Here is a 21,853-nt window from a genome sequence, read left to right on the forward strand (position 1 = left end):
TCTTGGCATACGAGTGCTCCTGTGTACCATCGAAGTAAGCAAGAGAATGTGAGAAACAGAGTCTCCCAGTGTTAGCTCAACACCCACCCAAAGTCACCCGCGTCATCGGCCAAGAGTACGCCATTGATATACCTCGGCCACTACTGATTTATAGGTAAAGTCTGCTTCCATTCATCTGATATAGGACAGCTAACCTACGGCTTTATGAAAATTGTAATGCAAACTTGATCTTTGTCTGGATCCAGCTTCGAGCCCTGCCGCACGCTCCAAACCCCCGAGGCTATACACGGACTGACAAATGTCTCATATTCCACCCCGGGAGCGCATAGTGCTCTCGTGGGGTCGCAGCTCGGCGTCTCTTATGCTGTCCAGTCCTTCGTCTGCTTTTGGTTCGCCAACGCCACGCTCCAAGGCCAGACATCTTCAGCCCTAAAACCGCCTCTGGTCCAGGTACTTGCTCGCTGTTGACCATACCGCCTTGTCAGCCGCCGGAACCTCCTTGTCGAGCGTCTGTACGCCCTTGTGGATGGCGTCGAAAAAGGCAAATGCAAGTTGAATATCCTCCTTGAAGTTGGTAGCGTAGGGGAAGAAGCTAGTGGGGAACTCCTCGATTTTGGCTTGTCGCAGCTCGATATCACCGACGGGAAGCTCGTCCATGAGTGTCTTGACCGCAATTCCCAGAGCGATGTCAGGGTTGTGGAGGAAGGGCAAACTGTGAGACCGATTAGTGGCTGAAATGATTGAGGTCAAACAAAGACACTTACGTCTGGCTGATTTGCAGGTAGTCGTTGCGATCTCTCTTTGACTGTGCGTACAGGAACATGGACGCCACAATTGCCTCAACGAGGTCGCGATCCGCCTCACGCACAGCAGTCGAAAGTGACCGGAAGAGGAGAAGGTTCTTGTTGAGCGGCCCGGTGTATCCATTAGACTCGTGTCGAAGTTTCAATAGGGAGGCACATCTGCTGATGAGAAGGATGCTCGCCTTCTCTTCGTCAGTACCGTTCATTGGCGCTCCATTAAGCTCTTCGTGTCGATGGCCTGAATTGAGCACATCGTGCCTGATGAGCTCGAACGCATTCAGGATCGCCTCAAATATGTTGAGACCTTCAGGTACCTGCAAGTCCTTGAGCGAATCCTTCATCGCCCAGATTGCGCTGGCAACGGCGTTACCCCAGTTCGTCAATGTGTGCGAATCATCGACGTAGCCGCGGAGATGGAGGAATCTCCAGATGGCGACCGCCGTGATATTCTGAACAGAATCAATGCCTCCAATACGCTTCTTCTCTTTGGGGAAGGTGCCTTTGACGAAATCATCGAACAGGAGTGCCAAAATCTCGAAAGCGATGGATCCAGGGGGTTCATCGACGCCTTCGGCGACAGTCTTGAAGGAGCTTTCCTTCACGTCCCATGTGGCGGCACGCTGAGATGGTGATGGCTGAAGAGACTTGTTGATTTTATACGAGAAGTTGTCGTCGAACCAAACCTTCATGGTGATGGCGTTGTGCTGGAGACCACGGTGAAGTCTCGGTATCAGAAGCGCGATGCTCTGCTCCTTGAGAGGAACAAGTTGGCTAGTAACCAGTTTTCTATACTGTTCTGAGGCAACTCCATCCAGCGTAGGCGTGACGACGATTCGACTATGTGTTATATAGTCGAGGACGCGAGAGCCAATTAGACCAGTATTGAGGTAGTGGAACAATTCTCCGGGAAGCTGAAGACCAAGGTATTCGTGATTATCACTTGTGATGTGGTCAAAGTCGTTGACTTTGATCTCGCCTTCTTCGGATATATAGATGAAGTGGTTGACGGCCATCTTGGCTTGTCTGTACTTGTCCAGCCACTTGGGGTCCTTTGACTTCAGAATGTCGCCGTAGGAGCTGCAGGCTGATTGAACAGATTTTTCCGACGCTCTTAAGAGGTTGACAGCATCGTTGATCGTGAAAGGCTGGCGTGGGTTGAGTGAAGTGTCCAGGAGTGGTGGGAAGGGTGGTAGGAAGGAGGTTCCGGTCATGAGCAGAGCGTCGCTCAACATGCCTTCGCTGATGTTCAGTGACCGCACAAGATTCTTTTTGGATAACGATGTGACGGTCTTTGCCTCCCAATCTATCGTTCGAATCAGGGTGTCCTTGATCGGATACAGGATCAGCTCCTGCGAGCCCATGACAGCGGCGCATTGGTCTGAATCGATCATGTCGAAGTGGGCGAGCTAATAGCTCGTCAGCATCGAAAGTCTCGTCCTATTCAAGCTCGAACCTACCTGAGCGGAGGCATTATAGGGGGGGACAAGGAAGTGCAGGTCGTTGTCCTTCAGGATAGACTTGAGCAAGGGGTAGAGGTTCTGGATGCGAAAAGCGCCTGCAGTCTCATGGTCAGTGTGGCCCATCGGCATCACAGCGATGATGCGTACCGCTGTTGGCACCAAACGCGTCGACAGCTTCCTGTGCGTGGCTGTTGAAGTATAGCTTCCAAGCTTCGTCCGTCTTCTGGTTGGCAGTTCGGCCTCGCTGAACGGCGACCTCCTCTTGGCCGGTCACCGACTGTCCATCAAAGATGAAGAACGGTACGATCTTGTGTGCCTTCCATTGGTCGATATCAGCTCGGAGATGGTGCTCAATGCCAGTCATGCCACCCAGAGCGGGCAGGAGAGGTTCGTGGAAAGGAGGGGTGTCGAGGAAGAGTTGGAGGTAGTATGTCGCGTCAATGGCTATCGCGCAGTCCTCGAGCTCGGAGACATCGTGACTCCTGCCCAAATGATTTAGTTGTAAGGAATCTCAACGTTGAAACCCTGTTCGACTTACGTTGCCTGGCCATTGATCCAAGCGTCCTCCACAAGACCTGTCATATCGAGTCAGTAAATCTCATGGTACAAATCGCAGAGCGTAGCCCGGCGGTTGTGAAGCGCAGCAGTGAGAAGAGGCTGATGTGCCCGGCCGGAATCGTCCTGCCCGCCGCTCCTTCCTGGTGTGGTGAGTTGTGCTGTTCCCAGAAAGCCGAAATAGCCTTCTTTTTGACGGGTGTAGCTCGAAATGTTCGATGCCAATGCTCAGGCAGAGTCTTGATGCTTCTCGACAGGCGAAGCTACGACGTATGTGGGTGTGTAGAGCTTCCAGGCAGGTACGGCGGAATCGGATGTTTTGGGGCGCAGGAAGCGGGTATGACGCAGGTAGCCTTGAAGACATGTGACGGCGAGGCGAGGATCGGGAAGAAAGGGATCGGAGAGCAGAGCAGAGGACCAGCGCATCGCGGGGTTGGGATTTCGAAGAGGCGGGAGAGAGGAGGAAGACTCACAAGGCATCTTGTCGGGCCTTGCGCAACGGCGAGGAGCTCGTCAGCTCGAGTTGACAACAAGCCGTTTGGAGGTGGGAAGCGGGTGGAGCTTGGGTCGCGAGACCACTCAGGGGAGCGGAAGCAAAGAGACTGGGCGCTTTGTAGAAGAAGTCGGAATAACTTGCAAAGGAATGGCTGAGCTTGTCATGAAAAAGGGAACGGCCGTCTGCAGGGCCAATGACACTGACAAGCGTGTCTCAAAAGAAGAGGGGAGCTTTTGGAAAAGAACGCTGGCGCTGGCGGAGGGGAGGTAATTGGAAAGTTTGGGGGTTCAGGAACGCAGGTGCGAGGTACCGCACCGCTGTACAGGGGGAGCAAGTTGGCAACCCTTGGGTTTCGAGGCGCTAGGGAAGTTGTAGGGTTAGCGTGTGTGAGAGGTGGAAGGAACCTATGGAAGGGAAAAAGATGTGGGTGCTGTTTGTGGCGGTGCATGTGGCTTGCTGATTCCACGACTGTTCTGTCTCCCTGAGGTGATTTCCTCCCACGATGTTTCCACTTTGAAGGTGCTAGTTTCCCTTCAGTCTACGCCTACAACGCATTGCCTTTCCTTCCGGTTGCATATTTAGACGCCTGTGTCCATTTTGAATCTTTCCTATCTACCTTAGGGTTACATTAGATATGGTAGTGCAACAACAATCATCGGCTGCACTATGCATATACAGAGGTTCTCTTAATTAATTTGACAACCTAAGCCTCAAGAGAAATACGCCCACCACCTCACGATTATAGGTACGATGTCAAGCAAGCATCTCCTACCAGCAGCACGGTGTCGGTCCAAGTTCCCGCCAACACGAGCCATCGCTCAAGCCACAGGCAGCATCAATTGACCGACCATGCAGCGGTTCCCGTCCCCGCTGCCCCCCGATCCCCGCTCTTTATATTCGCCTGTCCTCTGTGTCAGGGATGTGCGATGCAGCCATGTCTTGATCCCTCTTCTTCGCCGGCCCCTTGCATGTCTGCCCCCCGACAAACATCTTCAAATGACATTTCTCGAGAGCACAGCAAGCTTTCAGGTTACAGCTGCCATGGGATTTGCCGTCGCGTACTTCCATCATCTTCGCATACCCGGCCCCTACCATGCGACTATGGAGTTGCCCAAGTTTGAGCCTTCACAACTGGTCACTAGTATTTATTCACCTCCCGCATATACGTTCAATGGCGTCTTCATATCTCAAACACCCGCAGCTGGCTACCTATTCATACGGAATATCCAAGGACTAGATGATAGCAATTGTTTGTATCAGCCTCCGTCTGTCTGTTCTTCATCCGAAAACACGTGGCCAAGCCTAAACTAGCAATTTACCAAGAGCACACGATGGCGCAAGTGCGATTATACGGCCTGAACCCTGCTCAATTGACAACCTGGCCCTGGTGCATGCGGAGGTTCCTTCAAGCAGAGCAACACCAACATCAACACTTCGAGTAGACGGGCTCTGTTCACTTCATCTATTGTAAGCTTGGACTACATGCTATTCGCTCTGTCGGCCTAGTCTGACTGTTGGATTCCGTGGCGTTGGGGAACGTTTGCTAGCTGACAAGCTCTTGTCAAGTTTGAGCTTCGCTACTTGAATATTACCTTCTCCATTCCAATACCCGAACATCCACTGTCCCCCTCAGTAGACAGGTTACACATCCGACAAGTGCAACACGACACCTCAGGACCCGTCAACCTCTCGTGATGCCAAATCTGACCACGGATATCCCGCTACCTCGGCCCTCTCCGCCCTTCAGTCGCTATCAAACGCTTCGTAATAGTCATTACCCAAGTCGTTGCCCCGGCCCCAAGCGGTCCCGTCCGCCCCTCCATTATCCCAGTCTTATCGCTTATCGCATCCCACTTCGCGCGACTTCGGTTGAATCTCGCCCCTCCAACCCTCCATTCTAATAAGTCAGCTCCGGCCGCCTCCCTTTCGTAGTACTTTATCTGACCTACCGCACCGTGAAATCACAAATAGACGGAGACAAATACACCATGGCGCCAAAGGCTAATATTCCAATTATTGACATTGCTGCGGAGGGTGTCGACAGGACCGCCATTGCGCGCCAACTTGTCGATGCCGCCGTCGAACATGGCTTCATTTATATCCGCAACACGGGCAAGTACATTGCGCTAAGCGACCAAGAGTCGGCATTTGATCTGGTATGACCCAACTTGAAATGGAACCTCTTTCCAGAGCAATTTAAATGACAACAGTAAACAGTCCAAAAAGTTATTCAAGGCACCGGTCGAGGAGAAGGCCGCCTGCACCATCCAGAAGAACAACCGCGGCTGGTCTGGTATGCACTCTGAGACTCTCGACCCCAAGAACCAAAAGGTATGACTGATCCTACCCAAATCTAGGGAATATGCAGATGTTGACTTTTTCATAGGTTGGCGATTACAAGGAGTAAGGTCAAAGGGTCTTTGAGCATCTTTACATTTTGACTTACACACCATTCAGGGCCTTCAACTTTGGCGAGTTCAAGGATGGCAAGGCCCAGCAACCTCTGCCTCCCACCATTCAATCAGATGAGCCCTTCCTGAACTCGTTCAGAGATCAGTGCCATACCCTCTGCCTGGAACTCCTCGAGCTTCTCGGCATTGGCCTCGATGTATTTTCTCCTCCCCCTTTCCTCCAGCTACCCTCTCTCCACGAGCAGCTCACTAAACTTGTCATCAGGTCAACCCCACAGACTTCTTCTCGTCCGCCCACCTCCGCTCAAAGGGCGACTCGGGCACGATCCTCCGCATGCTCTACTACCCGCCCACCTCAGCCACCTCCTCCAACCCAGACGACGTCCGCGCCGGAGCCCACTCCGACTACGGCTCCGTCACCCTTCTCTTCCGCCTCCGCGGCCAGGCGGGGCTCGAGATCCTCACCCGCGAGAACACCTGGGCCCCCGTCCCCGTCACGCCGCCCGGCACCGAAGCCGACCCCTTGCCTCCCATCCTCATCAACATCGGCGACCTCCTCAGCTACTGGACCAACGGCCTGTTCCGGAGCACCGTCCACCGCGTCGTGTTTGGCGGGGAGGGCGCCGAGGGCGAGACGGACACCGGGCCGAGGTACTCCATGGCCTTCTTCTGTCACCCCGTGGGCTCCGTGGCCTTGGATCCCGTGCCGAGCGATAGGGTGAAGGAGTTTGTCGCGCCCGAGGGGACGCCGAACGCGAATCCCTACGCGGAGCGCAAGGTCATGACTGCTGATGATCATTTGTTCATGAGGCTGAGGGAGAGTTATAAGGGACTGTACAAGGAGGAGGAGACCAAGGCATGAGTTGTAACAATCGGACAAGCCGAAATTCTCAATGGTTGTATGCATTCGTGAAACGACCATGAACGCCGTGACGTGTAGTATCCCTGGCCACGCTATGCAAAGTACAGACATAATCATCCCCATTCCCAAAGTCAACATCCGGAGAAAAACAAAAACAAAAGGACACTCTGCTAAGCCAATCCAACCCACCACTTCCGCTTGGGATCCGGCTGCTCCTTGGACGGCTTTAACCCCTTGAGCGTCTTCTCCAACGCCGTGACGTCCTCCAAAAGCCGCCAGTCGTACACCTCAACGTACTCGCGCCTGCCATTCGACAAGTAAACCGGATTATCGTTCAGACATTTCAACAAGGTCTTTGTTGCTTCCCTGCGGTTGTGTTCGACGAAGCAGATTTTTCGGGGTCGTTTTCTTCTGGGGCGGTTCGTGGCCGAGGTAGATGCGGGTGTCGATGACAGGGATGCTGCTGCTGATGATGATGATGTTGATGCGGTTATGACGGAGGATGCTATCCAGTCTTGCGGATCCGCGGTCCATTCGTGGATACCGTGAAGAGGGAGAAGATTTTCGGTGACCCAGGGTTGTTGGGCGATGCAGGGCGCGAGTAAGACCGTCGTATCTGCAAAGAGACAATTGTCGCCTGCGTGTTGGCACTTGGGCTTCGCTTGTGTAGACGAAGGTCCTGGCGCGCTCTGACGATGCGGCTGAGGTATTTCTGCGACAGATCCTTCCATCGCTTTGCCCGGCTCATGTAAAGCAGCAATGGCTGAACTAGACGCTGTCTGGTCCACCACGATGTGCTTTGCTGTCGCTGGCCGTGTTTGGGACGCCTGAGGAGAGAGAGACATCTGATTGGCACTGATATCCCCGAGCGGTCGACGGGTTGGCGGAGGCAGCTCTCGCCCGGCGGTGCCAGATTCGGAAGAAACCCTCGGTCGTTTCTGCGGAGTAGCGTCTTCCCTCTCTGGACCTCTTTTGCTGGCCCTCGGCGAAGTTGCTGCTTCACCGGCAGTCTTGTCTTCAGCGACGAAGTCCATTTCTGCTGCCTTGGCTGATGAGGTTGGAGGAGTGATGAGAGTTGGCTCTGGGGCTTCTACCAATGCCGGTAACCGCTGGAGAGGCTTGGCAGGGCTTACGGAAAAGTTCGGCGCTGGCGAGGTTGAAGGCCGTACGGAAGAAGTGCGAGATGGCGTCATGAGAGAGCCCGTTGTGGACTGGCTGATAGCATCAACGGGAACACCACGAGGGTCCGCTCTTTCCAGTTTAGCAATCCAGTCCAGCATTTCCTGACTGTCTTCCATGGCCGGAGTGGTGGTTGCTTCTTCAGCCACGGCCTGCAATTCAGAGAAAGAGATTGTGTCCATGAAGGATCGGTCAAAGTGTACCTTGGACACCTGAGGGAACCTCGGCTGCCAGAAGTTGGTGTTTCCCTCCTTATCAAATGAGAAACAGCGGACATCAAAGACCAGCGGTTCGGTGAAGACAACGGTGGGCATCTTTTGTTGAGCGATGCCTGGTGCGAGATGAAGGATCAAGGCATCATTGTCATCAAAAGACACTGGCATCGGGTTTCCGTAGATCGAGACGGCCTTGAGGAGGGTCTCGTTGAGTTCCACCTGGTGAACCACTGTGAACACAGGCCGTGCCTGGCACCTCTCTACATCCTCCTTATTCTCAAGGCAACCGAGGTAGAAGTGTGTCCACTTGAGGTTGGGAATGCCGTAGCACTTTGCCTTGTCTGCATCGTACCGCGCTGCAACCACAGCAAAGTCGCCCACATCACCAAAACCTCCGATGTACTCTTTCTTCAGCTTGACGGGGCAACCAGCAAAGGAGCGGCGACTCTCACTGAAGTCGAAATAGGGGTCGTCTGGCTTCAGCACCAGGCCCTCCTCCCGGGCAGTGATAGACTCAGCAAAGGCTCGTCGGAGATAATGCACTCCCAGTCTATCATTGAGATCAATGACTTGGCGCTCCACAAGGTCGGCATGACCCTCTCGGCGGTTGATCAACTTCGTCAGTCGCTCGAACCTCTCATTCTGGCTGGCACCCAGCAGAGATTCCCCATCGATGAGTAAAACATCGAAGTAGATAATCATCAAGTGTTCATGGTCGTAGCGCCTAGAAACATTAGCTGGGATCCGTCATGTTGGTCAGGCGGACAAAGGTCCCGTCAGCTAGACGCGCCGAGCGAAAAAAGGAGGGAGAAGCATTACAGGCAAGGAAAGAGATGGCTTAATGATGGGGTGTGGGCTGATGTTCCCGGAAAGGTTGACTTACTGCGAATCCGCTTCCGTATTGAGATAGCTACCTGACCTCGTAACGTATTTTCGTATCTTATGGAACGGCAGAATCTTCTTCTCCTATTCATCTTGTCAGTTTTCGGACATTGTGCTGATGCGATGGAGCATACCAAGTCACTGTAGACGACGAGCTCGCCCTCAAGGATACATCCCTTGGAGAGCTTGCAGCTCGTTCTCCCAATGTTGAGAGAGTCGCGTATAGCTCTGCTCTCATCAGTAAATGGCAAATGTGTGGTAAAGTGATGTTGAAGACTCACCCGTGTAACGCAGCGCGGTCTTTGGTGCTGTCCTTGCCACTTTTGGAGAAGATTTGGATGCATTTGAACCCCTTGCTCAAATCTATGTGAACCTGGCAGTATTCGCCGTCTATTTTCTTCTCACAACTCATGCGGCCTTGGATAAGCTTCATGCAGTGTTTTATGCTCCTCCCTTTCAGCCAGAACGGTCTTCCAACCTTGGTGCCCAAGACGGGCGTCAGGTGTTGTATTAGATCTCTCCACTTCTGATTTCCCGTGGCATTACGGAACGAGGGCTCTCTCCCCAGCTTTCTGAGGAGAGACAAGGCCGCATCAAAATTGTCCTGAACTCTGAGTATCGTGGGTAGTAGGGGGTCGTAACAATGATAGAGATGGCAAGGATCCAGCATGACTGGCTGGAAGTTCTTCAGTATCAGGCGGGTGAGCCATTTGGCCTCTCGCGCCTGTAGGCGAAGGTATAAGTGACCGAGGAGTTCTTGCCGATTGTTGCTGCTGGAATAGGGCTGCGAGGCCCGAACAACGGGCGAGCTGAACCTACACAAGGCAGCGAGGTTGTTGAGGGTTGAATCTATTTCTTCAACAGTTACAGCATCTTTTTCGTTGCAGATAGGAGGAGGCTAACAGTGATGTCAGCATGGGCAGATCGTCTTATTGCTCCCTCATCCATGAGCTGGGAAAAGCTCCTCAGTCCCAATCTGTAACGCGGCCAATAACTCACCGTTTCCTTGAAGATTCTCTCAACACAGTCAGCCAGATCCTCGCCGCGACCGGCCTCTTTGTATCGACGCAATTCTTGGAGACGTGACGTTCCGAGACCAAAAGTGCGACCAACGATGTTGGCCAGCGTGTCGGCCTGGATGCAGTATACACGATCGGTGCGCTTATCCGGGAGGAGAGTAGAGAGCAGAGCAGAGGCATCTGTTCCCGGGTCGTCGATATGTTGGCGGTGCAGCGTGAACCAGCTGGATACACGTTGCTTTAGATTTTTCTCGCCGGTTTTACACTGTTTGTGAGCCTGCTCCAGAAGATCGCAGACGAGAACAAAGGGAAGAGGCATCGTGACGGCTTCGTAGGTCTAGCATGGCCGCGAATGGTGGTTTTAGTCGTCAGAGAGTTACTTGAGATATTGTAGATGAATCGATCGAGTTGTTCTTCCGAGAGAAAGCGTCTTAGGTTCACGTCACCGAGGGGCCAAAAGCATGGTAGGCACCAGTGGATGAATGATGGATGAAGGGCAGTTCAACAGTGAACCGTGATGATGCCTAAGGTGAAGTGCTACCGTCTTTTGCTGCCTTCCTGTTCCGTCACCGCTTCCAGTTGGCTCCTGTGCCTCTTGCGAGCGTCATGCAGATGTTGACCACTGCGGGAAGGTCGCGTCACGCGTCTCAATTAGTGGTGGTGCGGTCTCACGTGTGGGCGTGCGTTTGTGTAGTGGAGGGAGGGCACCTCAGAATGTACGGATTTAGAAGTCCACCTCAGTGACATGCATCAGACCCAGACTGGCGGCTCAAAAGGTGGGTGAAAGTCAATTAAGTGCGTCCGTAATTACATAGTGGTGTGATTATGCAACGATGTTCCACCCTTAGTTTACCCGTAGTGCATGCACAAATGGGGGTCCGAGTGAATGCATAAATGGGCAGGTTCTGGAAAGTCGAAAGGAGCAGTCACGTGGGTCTCTGAAAAGAGTCGGGGAAACAAAGTGCGGCTGTGATTGGCTGCTAATTTCAAGGAAATTGTCAGATTGGGGAGTCCCCACACAGGCCACGGTTCATCCCAGCTCTTTCCTGCGGACCCTTGCCGGGACCTGCACACCTGCACACCAGCACTCTTTCATAGTATTTTGTACCGTATTACGCAGTAGTTTTCCTGGAGATCTGCTAGCTGATGCCTTGGGCCCTTTTTCCAAGACTTTCCCGTCCGGCGCCGCCGTCAGTCCGCCGCCCATCTTTCGAGCCTGTTGCCCGGCCGCCCATCGGTTCCTGACAGGTTCTTGACTCCTGCTGCGGCTTGTTGCAGCGTCGCTGCGTCTTTACAGGTTCCTTGCAGACGACGGTGTCGCACGCTTGCTGCATTTGCTGCAAGCCCCTGAATAACGTCTGTCCTAGTGGATCGCCACGCCTGCAAACGCAAGCCTTGGCCCACTGGTTTCCGTGTGAGCGTGGACGATGGTTTCGTTTCTTCTTGTTGATCTGACGAGGCGTCCATCAAAACAATGGAAAAGCGCATGTGCGATGCCAGATCCAAGGTCGAGAACATTGGCCCAGAAGAGAGCGGAGGAGGATGATGCCTGCTTATCCAGAGACCTTACGCAGTAGTACCTATTAGCTTGGCTGTCACTGTCAACAGGGACGATGGATGTAGAGTAAACATTGCACTGGAGAAAGAAAGAGAGAAAAAGAGGCCCAGACTAAAACAAAGGCAATGCGTTTTACGGATACCACTCTCAAGAACACCACCACCCGTCCACGGCTCCGTCATCAACGGCTCAAGGTCAGACCACATGCTCCGGTTCCCATCCCAACAACCAGGGACGTAGCCAACAAAAGAGTCAACTGACCTACTGCCGCTGCTGCCATCGCATTGCATCTACCCGACTATCAATTTGAAGGTGCCCTACTAGTCACAGTTCTTCTTCTCTTACTCGTCCATTGTCAATTTCATTCTTTCATCCCACCACATTCATATCTCTCACACACCCTCCTCCTCCTCCATTGGTTCGATCTCACCGCCACTGTTCGCTCCTGCCGCTGTCAATACTCTCGCCATTGCTTCTTCTCTGCCAGCCTTCATCCAAACACCTCCTCACCTCATCTCAACCTTACCTTACCCAACCTTGCTCCTCTACCTTACGGATACCAATTACATAGCATACGACGACGGGTACCTTACCTCATACTTTGGGTCCAGACATCGGTCTCCCTGTTCCCCTTGTACGATCCCAGGTCAACAACACGTCTTCTATCAACAAGGCATCAACAAGCAAGCATCAAGCAATTCGAGCAGCATTGACAGCACAGAGCCACAGTACAGGGCCTCGCCCATAGCCGCATCCTCTTTTCGACCTCGCTTGATCGTCACAATCTCTACATCAACACACGTTTCCCCATTTTCAGTCCTTGTTCCTCATCCAACTGGGAATCTGTGCCCGAATCCGTCATTCAAACCCATCCAAGGTTCTCGACGAAGCGAAGACAGGCGAGATCAAAAGTTTCCACTGGACCACTGCAGCAACGCAACTCCCTGACTACCGAGCTTTCCCACCCGGTAGCTTCTACTCCACAACCTAGGAGTCAGTCACACACCTAGCACTGCAGTGACAGAGCAAGATTGAAAGAGGTCGAGGCCCGCCCCTATCTACCGCAGTACAGCAAAACACCCTCGTCCGCCACGCCAGCTCGGCCAATCTCGCTATCCAATCGTCGCCCCCGTTGCGCTGCAACCCTGATTCAACGGCCCCCTACCAGACCCAGACCGCAGACCCAGAGAGGAGTTCCTTCAAGTCCCCAGCCCACGCAATCCGACTACCCTTACTGGCAGTCTGCCACTACGGAGCACCAACTGGATCTCCTGCTTAGGTTCCTGAACCTGGATCCCCCCCGACCCCCGAACTTTCAATTCTCTCCGGGCCGCCCTCTAATCGCTGCACTTTGTGGCCATCTGCCCGGTCCATTCACTCTCTTGCTGAGCCTGTGCCTGTGCCTGCACAACAACAAACACGCACACCTTCGGGCTGTCAATAATGACCCTCTTTCCACTCTACTCATGACAGCCATTTTTTTGCTACAAATCTGCTTCATCTCTGCTTGCTCACGCACTCTCTTATATGACCACCAGAGACACTTGAATTCCTACAAGGCTGTCGTTGCCAAAAGAACGAATAACGCTCACTCCTCCGCCGTCTGGAGACAGCGGCATACTCGGCGACCCATCACCGCCTCTCCCTCGCATTCTTCGCCTAAACGCCGTCGAGCATACACCACCGCCGCCGATCGCCAATCCTTGCACGAGGCGTCCACCGCGCACTTTGCTCGCGCTGAGATGCAGAGCACTCACGAGATCATACGCCGTCGTGCCTCTGTGGTTGAGCGTCCGCCGGCGGACCCCCCGGCCACCACGACCACCACGGCTTTTACACCACAACCTGCCGTCACCCCGAGATCTTCATATTTCAAGCCTTCAGAAGCCCAACTCGAGACTCTGATCGGAGAGATGGAGACCCCAGAGGCTGTGACGCCTCCTCCGCCTACTCCCTCAACCCAAGAACGTTTCTCGCGCGCGTCACGTTCAGAGTCGAACGCATCGCGTAACACGAACCGACTCTCACTCACCCTTCCTATCGCACCACCAACCAGCGATCCTTCTCGCCCAGCTTCCGTCGCGACGACATCATATCCCCCGACGCCTGTCGACAGCTCGACCATCACATCACCTTCAGACCCCAATGACTTCATCATTGCGATAGCAGCGCAAGAGCGACGTGTCTTGGAGATTCGCGAAGAATTGGCTCGCGCGGAGGGTGAACTGACGAGACTGAAGCAGCAGTGGACTATCCAAGGCGGTCAACGAAAGAGAGAGATTCGCAATGAGCCAATGCGTCCACTGGCGCCTCAATTTGAGCCATCCTTATTGGACGATGACGAGGCAGGCTTAAAGAGGAGTGTCGAACTGGATCGGAGGAAATCGCTTTTGAGAGATTTGCAGGGACAAACCGGACCCAGAGAATATAGACGAAGAGTCCTCCGTGGCGGGCACACGAGGACGCTATCGCTGCTGTCACCAACCAAGCCGGAGGGTTTTGCTGTGCATGAGGATACCGCCAGTCTGAAATCGCCAGAAATCCGGTCTCCGCCCATGCTTTCTCATGCTGCTCTTTCCAAGAGAGCATCCTGGCAGCCGCGCTCATACAATACAGCCGTTCCCCCTGTCGCAAAGCAAATGGCACAGGACTTTAAGCTAGGTCTGTGGAGCTTCGTGGAGGATATCAGACAAGCCACTGTCGGCGATGAGCCCATCAATGGTGGACGTTCAGGCTCGACGGACCCTCATGGCAGGAGATCGTATGCTGCAGACCAGGACACCATCAAGGCCAACAGCTCTTCTCGTACCAGGGTCCCGGTGAACTCTGCCTTTGACTTGCCGCCTATGGACACGCCTAGCAAGCCGTCGAAAGCGTTGCAAGAAAGACCGAACCCTAAGCCCGCGACCAAGTCCACAACGACCAAGGCCAAGCACTTCTCATGGACTCCGCTGACTTTCGACTCCTTTGATGATAACGACTGGTCTAATTGGGACTCACCCCAGCCGTCCTCGGCCAAACCAGCACGCTGGAGTGGATCGACCGTTGGTGGAGCAGAGGACCTTGCGTCAATGGCCGAGACCAACGACGAGAATGTGACTCCACTGTAAGAGCCTCGCTAATGATGTTTTGCCACTCTCGAGATATACTAAGACATGTGTGTGAACAGTAAGAAGAAGTCGTCGATCACCATTGACACATCCGCTGCTCGGCCCGAGCCTCGACCTGAGTCAGCCCTACTATCTCCCGCTAGGCTGGAGGAGCTTCTGCCAACCGTCGTCAACAAGCTGTCGCCCGGCAATCTGAAGCGAACAGCCAACAACCTCATGGACGAATGGGAGAAGAGCCTCAAGGAGACTGACCAAGAGGAGCAGCTCATCGACTTCAAGGAGACCACGGCTTGAGCTACGTCTACGGGTCACAATCATCACGACGAAAACACACAAGAATCGGCATGCTAGCATTGCAACGAAAAAGCCGACGCTGCACATACACGACCTCATCGCATTGATTACAGTATAGATAAAAGTACAAAAAACTGGACCGAACTGCACAAAGCGGCCAGATGAGATGAGCGGACAGGTTTTCTCCGCTGAACATAGAATATCCACTGGAGGCCAGAGCAGAGCCTCGGGAGAGTTGTGGAGAGGAAGAGAGCAGCGATGATGCTGTTCAGATATCGGCAAGTCAAGAAGGACGTGCATGGATAATCAGAGCTGCCGTGAAAGTAGCTCATATCGACGTATGTCTGGGTGCGCGGTCTGGCAGTCATTTCATGATGAATGACCTGTTGGATATTGGCAATGGCATAATGACGATACTAATGAATGTACGAACGTTAAGTTTTCGTGCTTTGGGATGGGATCAAAACATTGGCGTACGATACTGTTGGACCTTGTTGCTAAGAAACTCTCAGGCCTTGTCTACTTGCGACATGGTGACAATACGGGAGTTGCAGCTTCAGGAATGACTTGCTTAGACGTAGTTAGTTAGACTTAGTGTTAAATGTTTATGATTCGATGGTCAATCCGTTTAGTCCAAGTGATGATGGTGCCTCACCATGTAATACCTTATGTTGTAAATGACTTCACTTCAGAAGTCGTCCATTGCCTATCTAACCATTGCAGTCTGTTTTTTGCATCTATAAAATGGCATCTCCTCATGTGTGCTCTAGAGAAATAGGAACATGAGCTTGAAGAAGTATGTCAAGTTGTGCAATTGCGTACGCGGTGAACGAGTTCGCAAAGGTGATATCCAAGCAAGGGATGCCTGCGATAGGTGCCGTCTCGGGGCCAACGGTGCGGAGAACAAGCTGTGTCTTAGAAAGAAGTAGCTATCCTGGTCGTGGCAGTGCAGCTCCCTCAGGCTCGTAGCAACCCAAAGTGGCCGGTGGAACTTTGCTTGACGACTACTGGCCTGCCGCTCCGTGTTGAACCGAACTTGTGTTAAACCATTTTCCGAGAGCGAAAAACATACTATTATGGGCCATTTCAAGAACACCACGGAAAGAGGATATACTCCCAAGCATTGTGTACGGCCAGAGACGTGACAAGAGATCCTGGATTATAAAGTGTATGCAAGTCGCATTCCATCCTCGGCTTCGGGTGTGACCGTGACTGGTTGACTTGCTTATTTATGGAAAGTAAGATGGCGCTGGTGACAGTTGGCCTCCAGTATCAACGCCAAATCCGCCGGCTGTCTCGTCGCCGATTGGCACTCCCCGTCATGATGGAAAAGATGATTGGCAAGGTCAATGGAAACCGCTTATCTCTGGTAGTTTGGCTGCTCCAAAGGTTCTCTGAAAGTGAAGGTCCTCGAGCCCTGAGTACAAAAGCCGACGAAGCTAGGATGTGCAACGTCTGTTCTCGTATACTTATCTGATGATGGTTACTTGTCTTGAGGTCAAACGTCTCAAGCGCGTTACTCGGGTTCATTTCAATTCGACACGAAAAGCATCTGGACTACATGTAAGGTCCGCGCTTGCCGTGGTGAAGAGCAGCAGTCTCAAAGCCTAAGGCAGCGAACAATTGGTAAAGTGTGCTGGCAGCGTTATCGACAACTCGGCAAAAGCCAATGTTCCTTACCTTAGTTGATGCCCAGATCAGCAAGGGAACAAGCCGAGAAGGCTATCGGGCCCTGGAGCAGGCCGAAGCTTCCCCCGATCTCGGCAGGTGGGGTGTGGGGTTGAGGGGAGGGTTCTCCAGGGCACTTAGCAGGGCGGGGCACTACTTACATTTGCCAGCGAAAGCAGGCCATTCCGGACGAATAACTCGTCCCCGACTTCGCTCAGCTATATATCTCGTCGAACTTTCTTCAGTTACCTCACTTTCTCTTCCAATTACCCCTCCTACGATACCCCTCATTCATAAAAGTATTGCAAACATGGCGGAACACAACATTGTTGTCTTTGCGGGCGACCACTGCGGCCCAGAGGTGACTGACACCCCGGGGCTTTCCCACTCTTGGCTCTGAATGGAGAGAGGCTGACTTTAGTTATACAACAGGTCATTGCTGAGGCAATCAAGGTACGAGGCCGGTTATTGCGACTTAGAAATTGAGCTCGTCTGACGCAGGACACAGGTCATCAAGACAGTCGAGAAGTTGAGCCCGACTGCTGGCAAGTTCAATCTGCAGGACCACCTGCTTGGAGGGGTAAGTCATCCCCCGATGACGGATCACACGGGCCCAAAGAACATCCACGAGAGAAACTTAGTGCTAATCTCGGCGTTTCTCCCCAGTGCTCCATCGACCAGACCGGCTCCCCCCTCACCGACGAGGCCCTCGCTGCCGCCAAAGCCGCCGATGCCGTGCTTCTCGGCGCCATCGGTGGCCCCGAATGGGGCACCGGCGCCGTCCGCCCGGAGCAGGGTCTCCTGAAGCTGCGCAGTGAGATGTGCGCCTACGGCAACCTCCGTCCCTGCTTCTTCGCGTCCGACGCCCTCGTCGAGTCCTCCCCCCTGAAGGCGTCCGTCTGCCGCGGCACCGACATGATTATCGTTCGCGAGTTGACTTCGGGCCTGTATTTCGGAGAGCGAAAGGAGTACGATGGAACCAATGCGTTCGACACTACCGTTTACACGAAACCAGAGATTGAGCGTATCGCGCGCTTGGGCGGTATCCTGGCCAGGAAAAGGGGAGATTCGCGGGTTATCTCGCTCGACAAGGCAAACGTGCTGGCGACGAGCAGACTCTGGCGTACTGTCGTCGATGAGGTCTACAAGAACGAGTTCCCTGATCTCAAGGTTGAGCACCAGCTTATCGACAGCGCCGCCATGATCATGGTCAAGAACCCGACGCATCTGAATGGCGTCCTGTTGGCGCCTAACTTGGCTGGTGAGCAAGGCTCCTCACCCAACTCGAAGGCGGTGTAGCTGATGAATTCATAGGCGATATCCTTAGCGACGAGGCGAGCGCCATCACTGGAAGCATAGGACTCCTCCCCAGCGCAAGTCTCTGCGGAGTGGGCACCGCAGTGCCTTCTATTTGCGAACCTATTCACGGTAAGCCTGAATTCTTTTTCAAGCCCTCATAGAGACATCAGTCGCTAATGCAGATGACAGGGAGCGCGCCGGACATTTCAGGCAAGGGTATTGTGGTACGTCAGGACCCCATTTTGGGCGATTCCCATCCATTTTCTGCAATTACAGAGCTGACATCGTTTCCAGAACCCCATTGGCACCATCCTTTCCGTGGCCATGATGTTCCGGTACTCTCTGAACCTCGGCCACGAGGCCAAGCTCGTCGAGGACGCGGTTCGCGTCGCCATCGATGCCGGGTTGAGAACCAAGGATATGGGCGGCAACACGAGCACCGCCGAGGCAGGAGATCTCATCGTTGCTGAGCTGTCCAAGATTCTCAAGGCGTGAAATGTCTATTGCAGAAAGGAAAACTGAGAGGGAGGTTGACAAAGGAAACGGGAAAATCGGGGAGAGGGTGGAAGAAACTAAAGAAAATAGTAGCTGAAAAAGCGAAATGTGTCGAGAAAAGCAGTGGTTGACAGAACAGTGGTTGAGACGAGACGAGCTTACATAGCTGTCGAGGGAAAAAAAAATGAAGTTTACTTGACTGCGCAGTTTGGCTGTATTGGCTGCCTTATTTATCACGGCTAACTAGGCCTACCACTATTACCGTAGCCGCAGCTACTATCACCAGTACTTACAAAGATCTAGAAAGACGTTTGTACGAAGGGATTGTCCGACATTCCAGCATATTTCGATTTTAAGGTCCCTCATTTCACCTGACTAGCAATATTATAAGTATTCGACAATAGCTTAGTTACGATGGCGGCAGTACTGATGGTAGTAGCATCTCGTAAGCCTAGCTGGTAGCAGTACACGGTCAATTCAGCCAGACGGCACAGTCAAATTAGTCGGACTCGAAGTAGATGGGGCGCATTAAACAACACATAAGCTAGGAGCAGCTCATCAAGTACCAAAAAGGAATCCTTAACAAATAGATATGCTGTAAAGTGCTCTCGGGTTCACTATCAGTAATCGGGCTCCTGCAAGGTACCTCGCCTAGCGCCGGGCGCCTGGCCAATGCAGTCACGTGATGTTAACTGTCCAGTCAGGAGCTGGGCCGTTGTCTGCAACACATGGATTACAGTGACGTCGAAGCTCTGGAGATAGCTTCTGCTCAACCTCTAACAACACCTCGACGACATTCATCTAGCCCGCCCTTCCCCTCAACCGCCGACCCTCCTACATCCTCCATCGACTCTCCCTTTGTGACGACGCTACACGAGCCGAGCCCTGCTCGCGTCGAACCGCCCAGCATGCCTCCTGTAAGCACCCCGATCCCAACGCCCCGTTGTCGCCATCGCCGCGTCTGTTATGCGGCATATGCCAGCCCCACCGACCTCGATTGCTGGTTGCTGACCTCGGACGCCAACCCCTACAGAAGCAGAAGAAAGAAGCCAAGGTCGAGCAGGAGGAGGATCTCGGACATGGTAAGCTCTTGATACTCTCTGATGCATCTTGATGATGCCATTGACTGACCATATCGTGCAGGCAAGATCTTCTCCGTCTCAGGGTTCGTTTAAGCTCCCCCGACTCGACTCGGCCCCTCAATCTGTTGCGCGCGACGACTAATCATGTAGATAGACCCGTCATTGTTGCCGAGGACATGATTGGTGTTGCTATGTACGAGTTGGTAGGTTGAGATGCTCGTGAAACGTCTGGGATGATGTCTAACATCTTCGCAGGTTAGAGTCAGTCACGATAACCTAGTCGGTGAAGTCATTCGAATCAACGGCGACCAAGCAACCATCCAGGTCTACGAGGAGACTGGTACGTTTCCGACTCCCGATTTCACCCCTCTCCGAATCTAATGCAATGCGCAGCTGGTGTCACTGTCGGTGACCCCGTCTACCGCACCGGAAAGCCCCTCTCCGTCGAGCTCGGCCCCGGTCTGCTCAACGGTATTTACGATGGTATCCAAAGACCTCTCGAGAAGATCAGCGAAATGTCGAAGACCATTTACATTCCCCGCGGTATCGCCGTCCCTGCCCTCGACCGTAATAAGAAGTGGGATTTCGAACCCACCGCAAAGGTCGGCGACCACATCTCAGGCGGCGACGTCTGGGGTACCGTCAACGAGAACTCGTTCATTTCCGTCCACCGAATCTTGCTCCCTCCTCGCGCCCGCGGTACCATCACGAAGATCGCCAGCAAGGGACAGTACACCGTCGCCGAGCCCCTGCTCGAGGTCGAGTTCGATGGAAAGAAGACCGAGTACCCCATGATGCAGACTTGGCCTGTGCGAGTTCCCCGCCCTACCACCGAGAAGCTCCAGGCGAACGAGCCCTTCATCGTCGGTCAGAGAGTGCTGGACGCCCTTTTCCCCAGTGTCCAGGGTGGTACCGTCGCCATTCCTGGTGCTTTCGGCTGTGGCAAGACTGTCATTAGTCAGTCTGTGTCCAAGTTCTCCAACTCCGATGTCATCGTCTATGTCGGCTGTGGTGAGCGCGGAAACGAGATGGCCGAAGTCTTGAAGGATTTCCCCGAGCTTACCATTGACGTTGACGGTCGCAAGGAGCCCATCATGAAGCGTACCACCCTCATCGCCAACACCTCCAACATGCCCGTCGCTGCTCGTGAGGCCTCTATTTACACCGGTATCACGGTCGCCGAGTACTTCCGTGACCAAGGTCTCGACGTTGCCATGATGGCTGACTCCTCCTCGCGTTGGGCTGAGGCTCTTCGTGAAATTTCTGGTCGTTTGGGAGAAATGCCTGCTGATCAAGGTTTCCCGGCCTACCTCGGTGCCAAGCTTGCCTCTTTCTACGAGCGTGCCGGTCGCGTCGTGTCTCTCGGTTCACCTGAGCGAAACGGCAGTGTCAGCATTGTCGGTGCCGTCAGTCCCCCTGGTGGTGATTTCTCCGATCCCGTCACTACTTCAACTCTCGGTATCGTACAGGTCTTCTGGGGTCTCGACAAGAAGCTCGCGCAGCGCAAGCACTTCCCCTCCATCAACACCTCGCTCAGTTACTCCAAGTACACCATGGTTCTCGACAAGTGGTATGAAAAGGATTACCCCGACTTCCCCCGTCTCCGTGACCGCATCAGACAGCTCTTGTCCGACTCTGAGGAGCTTGACCAGGTCGTGCAGCTGGTCGGAAAGAGTGCGCTGTCTGACCCCGACAAAATCACTCTGGATATCGCCGCGCTTCTGAAGGAAGATTTCCTGCAGCAAAACGGTTACTCAGATTATGACCAGTTCTGCCCGCTGTGGAAGACGGAGTGGATGATGAAGCTTATGGTTGGCTTCCACGACGAGGCACAAAAGGCCATTGCTCAAGGCCAGAGCTGGGCCAAGGTCCGTGAGGCCACCGGTGATTTGCAGGCCAAGCTGCGTCAACTCAAGTTCGAGGTTCCCTCCGAGGGCCAGGAGGCTATCGAGAAGAAGGTGAGTCTACGTGATAATACTACCGGTCGTTGTCTATTTGCTAACTCAATTGGAATAGTACGAGGATATTCAGCAGCAGATGCTGGACAAGTTTGCCTCTGTTGTTGACGAGTAATTGCGTTTAAGCATTGAGAATTGTCCTGTTTAGTCTGCATTCCTTGCACCGTGAGGGGATGTCTCTGGTTTCAATAGATAAGTCTAGGGCGAAGACGCATCATGCATGGTAGTTCCTTGTTTCGTAGTCTCGGCTAGTATATCCTATCTGTAAATGAACGTTACTATAGCCGAAGTGCGCTTTACAGTTGAAAGTGAGACCGGCATACCGCGTGGGTGAAGATGTAGATCGAGGCACTCGAAGGTGCCTGGTCAGCTACGTCCAACTCTACAATAACAACAGAGCTAGCTCTGTGCTTGAAGCCCTGGAGCTCATCTTTACCGTTAGTCTACCGGGCGATATCGCCGTACCCGATGCTGTCTAGGAAACAGGCCGACTCATACATACGTACA

General features: G+C 53.4%; 7 protein-coding genes across 7 annotated transcripts; 4 read left to right on the top strand and 3 right to left on the bottom strand.

Annotated features, from left to right (window-relative positions):
• Nucleotides 1-429: 429 nt before the first annotated feature.
• Nucleotides 430-2,845, bottom strand: CLUP02_07867 (XPG domain-containing protein; the record flags this gene model as incomplete). Its single annotated transcript, XM_049286859.1, has 5 exons — nucleotides 430-712; nucleotides 765-2,209; nucleotides 2,261-2,358; nucleotides 2,411-2,745; nucleotides 2,802-2,845. The coding sequence occupies 5 exons, from the start codon at nucleotides 2,843-2,845 to the stop codon at nucleotides 430-432; spliced, it is 2,205 nt and encodes a 734-aa protein (XP_049144002.1).
• A 16-nt stretch (nucleotides 2,846-2,861) lies between these two features.
• CLUP02_07868 (uncharacterized protein) lies at nucleotides 2,862-3,182 on the bottom strand (the record flags this gene model as incomplete). Its single annotated transcript, XM_049286860.1, has 1 exon — nucleotides 2,862-3,182. One exon carries the CDS (start codon nucleotides 3,180-3,182, stop codon nucleotides 2,862-2,864), a length of 321 nt encoding a protein of 106 aa, XP_049144003.1.
• A 2,120-nt stretch (nucleotides 3,183-5,302) lies between these two features.
• On the top strand, nucleotides 5,303-6,587 carry CLUP02_07869 (2OG-Fe(II)oxygenase superfamily protein; the record flags this gene model as incomplete). The annotated part of the gene is made up of 5 exons (XM_049286861.1): nucleotides 5,303-5,470; nucleotides 5,532-5,645; nucleotides 5,701-5,717; nucleotides 5,772-5,922; nucleotides 5,991-6,587. 5 exons carry the CDS (start codon nucleotides 5,303-5,305, stop codon nucleotides 6,585-6,587), a joined length of 1,047 nt encoding a protein of 348 aa, XP_049144004.1.
• Nucleotides 6,588-6,757: 170 nt separating this feature from the next.
• On the bottom strand, nucleotides 6,758-10,201 carry CLUP02_07870 (ATP dependent DNA ligase domain-containing protein; the record flags this gene model as incomplete). The annotated part of the gene is made up of 5 exons (XM_049286862.1): nucleotides 6,758-8,705; nucleotides 8,865-8,947; nucleotides 8,998-9,091; nucleotides 9,145-9,761; nucleotides 9,863-10,201. The coding sequence occupies 5 exons, from the start codon at nucleotides 10,199-10,201 to the stop codon at nucleotides 6,758-6,760; spliced, it is 3,081 nt and encodes a 1,026-aa protein (XP_049144005.1).
• A 2,981-nt stretch (nucleotides 10,202-13,182) lies between these two features.
• CLUP02_07871 (uncharacterized protein) lies at nucleotides 13,183-14,844 on the top strand (the record flags this gene model as incomplete). Its single annotated transcript, XM_049286863.1, has 2 exons — nucleotides 13,183-14,546; nucleotides 14,610-14,844. The coding sequence occupies 2 exons, from the start codon at nucleotides 13,183-13,185 to the stop codon at nucleotides 14,842-14,844; spliced, it is 1,599 nt and encodes a 532-aa protein (XP_049144006.1).
• A 1,243-nt stretch (nucleotides 14,845-16,087) lies between these two features.
• CLUP02_07872 (uncharacterized protein) lies at nucleotides 16,088-16,709 on the top strand (the record flags this gene model as incomplete). Its single annotated transcript, XM_049286864.1, has 4 exons — nucleotides 16,088-16,265; nucleotides 16,357-16,441; nucleotides 16,477-16,618; nucleotides 16,683-16,709. 4 exons carry the CDS (start codon nucleotides 16,088-16,090, stop codon nucleotides 16,707-16,709), a joined length of 432 nt encoding a protein of 143 aa, XP_049144007.1.
• A 113-nt stretch (nucleotides 16,710-16,822) lies between these two features.
• On the top strand, nucleotides 16,823-21,825 carry CLUP02_07873 (V-type proton ATPase catalytic subunit A; the record flags this gene model as incomplete). Its single annotated transcript, XM_049286865.1, has 15 exons — nucleotides 16,823-16,873; nucleotides 16,945-16,965; nucleotides 17,021-17,092; nucleotides 17,179-17,773; nucleotides 17,827-17,940; nucleotides 18,001-18,035; nucleotides 18,106-18,302; nucleotides 19,046-19,265; nucleotides 19,340-19,388; nucleotides 19,450-19,471; nucleotides 19,543-19,591; nucleotides 19,644-19,728; nucleotides 19,782-21,346; nucleotides 21,405-21,449; nucleotides 21,649-21,825. The coding sequence occupies 15 exons, from the start codon at nucleotides 16,823-16,825 to the stop codon at nucleotides 21,823-21,825; spliced, it is 3,297 nt and encodes a 1,098-aa protein (XP_049144008.1).
• Nucleotides 21,826-21,853: the final 28 nt, after the last annotated feature.

The sequence above is a fragment of the Colletotrichum lupini genome, chromosome 4 (assembly GCF_023278565.1).
Source record: "Colletotrichum lupini chromosome 4, complete sequence".
NCBI classification, from domain to species: Eukaryota; Fungi; Ascomycota; class Sordariomycetes; order Glomerellales; family Glomerellaceae; genus Colletotrichum; species Colletotrichum lupini.